An 11,216-nucleotide genomic window follows, 5' to 3' on the forward strand; every position below is an offset into this window, starting at 1 on the left:
TTAATTATGAGGTACTTATTTCAAAAATATATTAGAGAGTTTAGCCAAAAAAAATGTATTTATTTTAAAGATATTCCAATTTTCTTTTGAAATTAAAAATATTAAAAATAGGGGACCATGCATTCCAAGTTTCTTTTGAAATTAAAAATATTTAAAACAATTGCAAAGCCAATACATAAATTTATTTATTTTAATATAAATTTATTCTAAAATATTATATATTTAAATAAAAATAATTTAAATCATTCAAAATTTATTAGAAATTAACAATGAGCATAAATATTTGACTTCTTATTGTATAAATATACGAAAGAAGCAGTTACCCATTTAAACTAGAATTGTTTCAATAAGAACAACTTCGATGAACTCTTAAAAAGAGTCATTTTTTTAAAGAGTGTGACAATGTATTAAAACTCCAATGAACTTTTTATTTTATAATTTAAAAGAGTGTGACAATGTATTAAAACTCCAATGAATTTTTTATTTTATAATTTTAAAGTAGAGAGTGAGTTTGACTCTCCATATTCTTTATTTTATCTCATTAATATCTTTTTAAATTAACATAAATTAATTAGTTTGTTTTTTATAATAATTAAAATAAAATTTATAAATTAGAGAGTTTATTAAAAAAAATTAGAAAATTATTTTTATTTCAAAAATATTTTTTATTTTATAAAATATGTTCTTTTTATTATAAAGAGTAGAAGATGCTCAGTATATTATAAAGTGAATAACAACATTATGCAAATAGACAATCAACTATCTTTGAATAATTTTCAGCCACAATCCTTGAACTTGTGTATCTTCCTCATAAAACTCTTTTAATTTCAATTTGTAATTGTAAAATCTCTAACTTTTAAATAATAAAATAAAAAAATATGGTCCATATTGCAACTCTTTTTATCAAAAAAGATTGATTTGGATGTTCACAATCATTAAATATATAACAAAGTACATGTTAACGGTAGATTAGCAATATTTGATAAATAAACGTGACGCTTCCTGTTGAGTATACAATTAAAATTTGAAGTTCGTTTATACGGTACGAGAAAGACAATTATAAAGAATGATCTTTTGTAAATGTTATACCGCACCGCTAATGTATTTTTGTTTATATATTTGTGAGTTTCATTTGCCGTGTTAGTATGAACGTGTTTATTTTATGCAACTCTTGCACCTTGTCATTTTTACAACTAGTTAATAAGCATTTGCCATAGAATTTTTTTAACTTTTTATTTAATTAAATATTCTAAATGACTAACACATTATTTATTTATTGTACGAATTACATTGCCGCAACGGTTGTTTTATATAATTATCCTTAGTATGGGCATCCATTTTGATATTTTTTTACAAAAAATTGCAATATGTACGACAAAGAAAAAATCATTACACACACATATTTTAGTAATGAATAATATATATATATATCAATTTGTTTTTATGGGAATATAAAGCAAATTGCATAGAAGAAGACGTGAAGTGAGCATTTTACACGAATTATAAGTGCATCCTAAAATAATTTTTTATAAAAGGTTTGCTGTGCTGGATAATGTTGTACTGCCAGATTGGAGACAGATTTTGACATGTCATCGCCCACTTAATGCTCTTATCAGCCGTTGGATCCAAATCATACGGTTAGATTTGCTTTCTCCATTCCATGAAATGTGTATTGAGGTTGCAAATTCCAACTCTAGAAAGCTCAATGAGCAAACAGTTCACAAAAAGTGATGTTTTTGGAAGCAAAAGAAAATTAGAAACTCATGAGCACCACTTGCTATAGAGTAGCCCATCATCTAGTGGAGGAAAAAATTAAGAGCAAATTATTCTAAAACCCCTCAAGTTTGTCATAAGTCATAAATTGATATTTTTTATTTAAAAATTATTAACGGAATGAAATATGAATTATTAAATCATTTGAAAATAAGGTATTAAAACGTTTACATAAGTGAAACTTAAGTACTAAATCGTTTATATAATTAAAATTAAGATATTAAATTGTTTGACTGTAAAATTTTAAATTATTAACGGAACTAATAAAAGGGTCTTATAGTTTACAAAATTAAAACTGAGGTAACAAATCGTTTGATTTTCAAAAAGGGGAACCAAACTATGAATTATGACAAACGTGAGGCCTTAGAGTTATTGTCTCAAGTTTTAATAATGGTACCTGAACTTTTTTGTCTCTTCGCATTGTGCATAAATTTAACTTGTAGTTAGAATATACCCCAATCATAAATTTATAGCAGTAAAGTACCTTATGTTAACTAAAGTCTGTTTTTGTTAAAATGAATTGACCTAACATTCACGTGAACGGCTTACCCGATAGAAATCTTTTAAAAATTAATTGCAAAACAATTCATAAATTTCAACATATGTTAGGATTACAAAATTGTTAGATACAAATTATCAGTTTTTATATTATACAACACCTAGCAATTTTTCAATAAAAATGATGGTGGATGCCGAAATAATGTGTATTTTAGCGTGTTTTTTAGTATTTTTTTATCGAAAAATTATCCGGTGTTTTAAAGTGTAAAAAATGATAACTTATGTTGTGTCCTAAATTGCAAGATTTAAAATTCGTGCTATAAAAAAAATGCAAAAGTTCATTAATTAATATACATTTAACTTTTCTTTATTTCCATCAAACATGTATTTTTACTATTTAAGAGAAGATAGATCTTTTTTTTTGAAGATAGATCTTACTTGGCGCCATATGAGTCCACTTTGATGGAAATACAAATTTATTAACAAAAAATATTTTACAGTTGTAAAATCATAATTTAAAATATATTTTAATTATAAATTAAAATCAAAATAATGAAGTCAATGATAGATCTATCTTAAAACTAGAGTAGGCTCTATTTCAGTTATCATCGAAAATACAAAAAAGATGAGATAAGCTTTCGAGTGAATTCAGGATTCGATGGATCATGGAGGTTAAGTTTGTATTAGAAATATTGGTGGGAGTAATTAATTATAAATTGGTGAGAATGTGATAATCCACCCACATGCTTATGAGAGTGTTTAGGTTCAACCATGACGTAATAACTAGAACTAGTTAATAGGTGGTTGAACCTTTACACTTATAAACTCATTTATATTTGTTCTCCTAAACAATGTGGGATTATCTTTAACAGTTTGCACTACCTAAAGGTTAGACGTAGATTACCGACCAACTCCGGACTGGAAAAAAATTCTGATTCTACCGCTAACCGCATTAAGAAAAATATCAAGAACCATTAGTGCATTTTTTTTCTCTAGTGTTGGTCGTGTTATTGTAGTGGTGGATTTTGGTGGAGGTATTATGAGTCATGATTCAACTTAATTATATTTGAGGGGCAACAGATTAGTAGTAATGTTGTCTTTAAGTTAACCTCATTAGGCAAATTCGTTTACTTTTGATCAAATTATAAACTTTGCTTGCATCACACTCTTAGTGTGCTGAATCAAATGCCATTTCATAACAAGTGAACCCAAGTTGGCATTAGGTCATTTTCTTCTTGTTTGCAAAATTAGAAGAGAGGGTGACTGGATCCATAGTAATCAAATCAAACCATGATCTTACATATGGTTTTTGTGAGTATGTATTGGATAGGATGTGTTTTACGGATGCTCGAATTAGGACGGGCAATTCCGACGCAATTTATTTACACGAAATTAAACAGATTCAAATTGTATTTATATACGGATTCGAGTCATTATCATATCAATCCGTTTATGATATGAAAATGAAAAAGTTACGGGTTAAACATGTTAAACCCGTTTAATTCATAGAAAACACATTTATAATGCTTTTTATCTGATAATATGTTTTTGCATGCATAATTATATTCATATATATTCGTAAATGAATTTTTCATGTATTTCACCATCTATTATTCATGTTTTCAATAAATGAGTTAAACATATAGACATTTATTAACCCGTTAAATAAATGTACCGTGTTCAAGTTTAAAATTTTAACACGATTAGTTAAACTGTCATATTCATATTAGCTTATAGGACAAGTATACTAGCTCCAATGGGAAAACATTAATAGCCATTAACTTTAAATCTTAAATGTAATAAATTCATGAATTAATGGCAAATTTTAAGTCTTTGTAGTATTATTAGAACATCCACATTTTGATTGATCGAATTTTCGATTGGTAATTAAAATTAAAAATAAAATAAAAAATTGTATTTAAGATTATAAAAGTTAAAAAATCGTGTTGAAATTACAAAAACTGCTATAATTCACAATTTTATTTACTTTTAACCCTAACTTTAATTAATGCAAGAAAAAAAATACACCTAACATTTTGCACACCCTCTATCAACCTAAAACATTAGTGCTTCGTTAACCTCTGCTCTATTACTTGCAACTTATAGGACTCAACTTAACTATGTCCATCAAAATAGAGTGAAGTCAGCTTGCAACAGCATTTGATGGGATAATTTGGTGACAAACCTGCCAAGAACTGAATTTGTCAACACATTATAGAGAGGACACGGATATGAAAATACGGGACACGACGTTGATTGAATGAAGCATTCTTGTCCGGTATGTTAAATTTTCGACGTGTTTCTGAAACAAGAAATGTTGATTGAATGAAGCGTTCGTGCTACTTATTACGCACAATGTAGCACGGTTACAGATACGAAAAAACGTGACAATTTGACACGGGACAGTGGAAAACTGTGTTATTTTAAATTTTTCTGTATACGTTAAAAATAAGTTTTTTTGTCCGAAAAAACTAATACTCGCGCGGCATGTTTCCGAAACGAGAAACGTTGATTGAATGAAGTCTTTGTGTTACTCATTACGCATAAATAAGAATATTGAATTGTAGAAACGTGTAAACTAAATTAAAAATTTCTATGTTTGACATAACGAAATTTCATTTTAAAATAATAGAAATAATGTTGGATGAATGAAGTTTGCTTGCATAATAAGATCATACCATGCGTGTATATTTCATCTAATTCTAATTCTATGTCCAGTTCTAATGCAAAAAACAACGCGACTATTGTTCACATTTTGCAATAATCTTTAACTAACCGAGGAATTGAAGTAATTATTTAATATATCTTTTACAAAAAAAACATGACTACTGTATTTCCCTATCGAAGGGATTATTTAATTCATTTTTTTATATTTATAAGACGGTCTGCGAATAATATTGCGCATTGTCTAGCGCAAACATCCCGCTCTACAGTAGATCATCAGAAGTAGTTTAACGACTTAATTGCTTCAGATTTGAATTAATGAAATCCGTTGCTATAAAAAGAAACTGAGGATTTGAAGTAATACTGACCTTTGAGGAGTAGGTGGAGCCATGAAAAGATGTTAAATTTGTCTCTCATGCAGTGTCAATTCAGGGTCATTCTGTGCATACCCCATCATCATCAACAACGGCAAATTAATATTAATAAGTGTTTGATGACATTAAACTTTACAGGTTTATGTTGTTATTGCGCATAACCAACCAAACAACCTCTCCATTACACCGTCCTCCTGTTATAACAAAACTTGTATAGACAATTAAGATAAATATAGTAGGGGTGAGCACGGATCCTGGATATCTCCAAAACCGAACCGAAAACCGGACCGAAAATATCTAGGACCGAAAAATATCCGTTGACCATTGACTTTCCCCGAACCGAACCGTACCGAAAATTTTATTGGTACGGTTCTGGATCTTTTATAAATAACCGTACCGAGAACCGAACCGAACCGTACCGAACCGAAGTACCGAACTTATACCCGAAGAACCGAAATTATATACTCCCTCCGTCCCGTAAAGATAGAAAAAGTAGCTCTTTTACAAGAATTAAGAAAGTAGTTAATTATAGGTAATTTGTGATAATTTTCCTAAATTGTCCTTTTAATTTCTTGAAGTAAATCATAATAAATTAGTGATTCACAGAACTAACACTACTTTTTCTATCTTTGTGGACAAAAAAAGTAGCTATTTTTTCTGTTTTTACGGGACGAAGGGAGTATATATATATATATATATATATATATATAAATTATTAATTTACATAAAAATAAAATACTTATATATTTCAATGAAAATTATATAAATTTGTCAAGTATTTAATAATTATTAAAGTATTTTTTATAAATTAATATGAACAACACATATTCATTATTTTCTATCATTGACCAAATTACATAGTTTTAACAAAAATGATATAATTTTAGACTTGAGAATATTTAAAAGTACCCTTATCAAATAATCAAAAAATTAATATTAAATCGAACGATAATATACATGTTGTGCCTTTTTATATTATTGATGATTATTTACTTGTGATAGTTGAAAATATAAAAAATATGAATGAATAAGTAGCTAATTAATTTTAAAAGTCAAAATAATATATTATAATATAGTAGAGATCACATTTGAAATAAAATAATATCCGTGGTTTTAGTGATATCCGTACCGAACCGTACCGAACCATTAGGACCGAATCCCCGTACCGAACCGTACCGAAAAATAAAATCTCCGAACCGAACCGAATCGATTATTGGTACGGATCCGGATATCCAATTTTTGATATCCCCGACTTTTGGTTTGGTTCCGGAGATTTGTCAATCCCCGGATTCCCCCGAACCGTGCTCACCCCTAAAATATAGTACTAGAAATATCAGACTAAAATATAAAGTAAATTTTATGTCCCCGAATTTTTATCTCTTTCCTATTAAAATCTGTTTCTTTCTGTTCATAACCGTAAATTCCTGAATTTTTTTCATTTCCGACCTAAGTAGCACGGACACTTCATTCAATCAATGTGTCTCGTTTCAGAAATGTTTCGGAAAGTTGGCGTTTCGAAAAAATATTATTTTTAAAGTAAAAACCTTAAAATAACACAATTTCTCTATGTTCGCATCCAAGTATCCCGTTTCTTTCTTTATTTTGTGGCCATGCTACGTAGTAGCTGATAGTTTTATAGTGTCTATGTCAAAAAAATATGATGTAGGCGCCTATAATGCCACTAATTCGATAAATCGAAATCACAAATATAAAAAAGTACACATCAATGATATTTGATACAAAAATTCATATTCGGAAAAATTATTGTCACGACACTCACATATCGTTGGCGTGTACTTTCTTTTTATATTCATAACTTTTATTTACAATATCAGTTGTATCATAGGCGTCAAGATCAATATCTTTTGATAGCAAAGCTGTATAATTGACGGTAATGATTTTTTTTATTATAGTACCATGTAGAGGTCAATTATTTACAGTTAAAAATTTAAATAAAAGAATTCTAGTGGGAAAATAATAAAAGTTCAGAAACTGTTTATGAAAATATTAACTAAAATATAAGAAAAACAGAGAGGAACAAAAACCTGAGGTGTTAAATTTCAACATCAGTCTGCTTTTGTGCAATGAGTAGTCAATTAGCACACAAAACTTGTTAAGAAATGCATATAATAAACAGTTTCTCCACCAAAATAATTGAAACTGTCCACTCACTCTATAAACTAATCTATGTATGTTCTAATTTTGTATTCAATCATTACCAACAAACATGCATGTAATGCTAAATTTTACTACTAACTACCTTTTGCGTATTTTACTACTAACTACCTTTTGCGTATTTATCTCATGAAACCGTTGCGTCACGTCATTTTTATAATAAGCCAATGAAAATTTACGATAATTTTTTTTTCAATTATTACTTATTTTTTATCATTTAATTTTCCACATGACTAACGCACTATTGATTTGTTGCACAAATGACATAACGCAACGGTTATGTTATATAATTCTCCTTTTATCATTTATGAAAAAACGCACTACAGCCAGGAGTTTACTTTCGGTTGAGAAAGTTTTACTTTGAGCATAAAATCATCTTTTTAATAATCATCATGCCCAAGATTAATTAATTAGTGCACTATCAATCATAATTAATCATTGCAACAAGAAACAAGTACAATTAGTGAGCAATCAGGTGTTAGTTAACCTGATGGTTGTGGTGTGCAAAATCGAACCGAACCAAAAATCTCAGTTTGGTTCGCTTTGAAATCATTAAATTTATAGTTGCTTGGTTGGTTGAATTTTTTCAGTTCGGATAGTTTATTAGTTCAGTTGCACTAAAGCGGAACTAATATTTACTTTCAAACCGAACCGAACTGAAAAACTCAAAATTTTCTTATATTGTCAAACCGAACCGATTAGATTTTGCACACCCCTAATTAGTTAGGGCATGCAGCACAGAAACGAAAAACCAGAATCAGGAAACACTGAGAGCGGTTTAAGCACTATCTATTATAATTAATCACAACAAGAAGGAACAATTACAATCAATGAGCAATAAGGTCTAAGTTAACCTGATGGCAGTGTGCAAAAACAAACCGCACCGATAAATTCAGTTAGATTCCATTTGAAATTATACAATTTTATAGTTGTTTGGTTTTGGTTCGGTTGAACTAAAACTAAACTAATATTTTTTTACGTTCAATATCGCACCGAACCGAAAACTAAGATTTTCTTATATAGTCAAACTGAAATCAATACTCCATGTAGCAAGGAAAGGAAAAAAGCAGAATCAGGAAACAGTTAAAATGGAAAACAGTATAGGTTGTAAATGTAGAATTTCTGAATATTAAAACGATTCTGAAAACATCGAAATGTAAAACTGAAGAAGTTTCCGTACAATATTACACTCATGATACATGGAAAATTTACATTACCTCTCTCTCCATATTGACTTGTTACTAAGAAAAAGAACCTCATGCTCCAGCTAAGTGGCTTCTCTTTCTATCACTGATGGAGACGGTGGAGCCATAATAACATCCTTGCTTGCAGCAGAAAACTCTTCTTCTACTGTAGGAAGCTTCCTATCTGTATTTTTGTACTCATTTGAAAATCTGCTGGGACTTTGAGAATCAGTTATTACCGCCTTGGATGGGCTGCGATTATTGCCAAGTGGGGAACTCGAGCCGGATTCCGAGCCACCTTCACGAGGTGAGGGCTGCAAATGATTACTACCATCGACATGTTTGTTGTAGAACTTATTTTCTATAATATCGTAAGAATTCCCAGTTCGAGCTTCCTGTGCTAGAGAGCACCAACAACAACATAGCCAGAGTGTGCAATCCGAAAGCCCTGGTTTGCCAAAACAGAACGTATAAGCTGGCAATTTAAACCTCTTTCGCATTTGAATCCTCCAAAAACCACCATACAGCAAGCCAAATGCACAAAGAATGATACCAGTAAATCCTAATCCTTCCCTCACCATCTCGTTATCGATATTAACAGCAGCCAAGTTGAATATCCAGAACGGAGCCATACAGAAGAGAAGAAATGTTGCAATATGAACATACATGTTTCCCAATCCAAGCCTTTCCATATTCCATCCGAAGATACAAAATGTACAAAAAAGTGACAAATATGCTAGAGAGAGATCATTCCAAAAATCAAGAATCCCTCCGCTCCATAGCGGCGTAATTTCGATAGCTTCTCGGTCGTCTCTATTTGCAAATGAATATATTTTCTCTAACGATTTTGATCGCAACTGATCTGGCCTCTTACTGCCATCTGAGGTAATATGAAGCTGCGATTCCTCATCGGCTTCGTCGTAATCCCTCCCGAGGGGACTAATAATGGTGTATAACCCAGCAACTGCAGGAGCAGCTATTGCAAAAGATACACATATTCCTACTCCTATTGCAGGCCGCTCGGATCTCTTGTACCCCCAATTCAGACCACACAATGCATATTGAGCGAAACAATTTACATGGAGAAGAACAACAACAACCATCATATGTGCCCACTCATGGGGCTTGTAAGTCCCGTTCTTGCAGTAAATCTTTCTGAGTCTAAAAATATCATCTTGTTTATATCTACAGAGAAGTACTAAGTGGTAGAATCTCTTCGGGTGTTGGTAGAGACACATTAGAGTAAACAACGCATTGAGTATTTGATTATTAACCTCAAACCATGCATTTCTCTGCGACTTCTTCGGCAATACACCATTTAACATTCCAATCATGACCATAAACAAAATCGCCCCCGAAACAGCAACACCCAAAATCCAAACAAAAAGGGCCATGTTCATAGGATCCCGAATCCATTCTTTACACATTTTCATCAGAGACTTCCAATCAATCTTCCGAGCAAAGACCCCATTAATACGCTCACGAATACCATGACCACTCGAAGAACCAACAGACCGCGACATTTCATCTTTATCCTGCGCCAACCGCTTGAACTTCGCCGAAGCAGAGCCAAATTGGAAAATCTTCAGCCTACTCGAAGCTGAACCCGAGCTCTCATCGAGTTTCTTCGTTTGAGCGTTTTTCTCGCTCAATAGTATCCTTCTCGATGTGGAAACATCCAAAGGCTTTTCACCCTCAGGTTTAGAACCATTAGATTCCTGAATTTCATCATTCTGATTCCCATTGGTTGAACTCATTTTCTTTTCTCAATCAATAATACAGTTCTAACATAAGAAATTGAAAATGTCAACAATTTAACACAGTACTCTAATTGACAACATTTCATTTACACAGACTAAAAAAATTAGGTTAACTAAAATTAACAATGATGCAAAAACATTTAGCATTAACTAATAATCAAAACCTAACATCTATTTCTACTAAAACAAAGATTATTAAATCACATAACTGAAATTAGAGATTAAATCATTCAATTAAACGGTTAATTAACAGAGATTAAAGAAAACGTACCGTTTGATTGAGAGCGTTGTTTGTTTGTGCGAAATGATTAATAAATTCCATGTTTATCACCAAGAAGAATTGATTCTTTTCATCGACATAGTTTCTATCTGATTAATTAATCAATTAATTTTCTAATACTTTTTTTTTTTACAAATATAATGTTTTTCTTTTGAAAAAGTTGATTATCTGTACTATTTTGATCTAGAAAAAAAAAAAATAGAATCCAGCGTCATCGACTTGCCCAAGTCAAGTGGACAGGAGAGGTTTTGTTCGACTGTTGAGAGATTCTAAACGATGCCGTGTTAGTCCTGTTTGCTTTGACTGGCTATTTCAAGTAAACATTGGCAATTTCAATCATGGTTTTGAACTTTTGAGAAACAAAACTGGACCGGCCGGTTCAATTAGTATGACTAAACCCGGAGATCTTTCTAATTTGGATTTCTTTTAAATACTAGGACCGTAAATGAATGCAGCCGAGTTTTGAGGTGTTTATGTTTGATCCCCTACATTCATATTCGGTTCATTT

General features: G+C 30.9%; 1 protein-coding gene across 1 annotated transcript; it reads right to left on the minus strand.

The window, feature by feature from the left end:
• Positions 1-8,585: 8,585 nt before the first annotated feature.
• LOC126661118 (uncharacterized) lies at positions 8,586-10,972 on the minus strand. The gene is made up of 2 exons (XM_050354907.2): positions 10,700-10,972; positions 8,586-10,452 (listed from the first exon to the last, which is right to left on the minus strand). The coding sequence occupies exon 2, from the start codon at positions 10,423-10,425 to the stop codon at positions 8,752-8,754; it is 1,674 nt and encodes a 557-aa protein (XP_050210864.1). The 5' UTR covers positions 10,426-10,452; positions 10,700-10,972; the 3' UTR covers positions 8,586-8,751.
• Between the last annotated feature and the right edge of the window lie 244 nt (positions 10,973-11,216).

This window comes from Mercurialis annua, linkage group LG8, assembly GCF_937616625.2.
Source record: "Mercurialis annua linkage group LG8, ddMerAnnu1.2, whole genome shotgun sequence".
Lineage (NCBI taxonomy): Eukaryota > Viridiplantae > Streptophyta > Magnoliopsida > Malpighiales > Euphorbiaceae > Mercurialis > Mercurialis annua.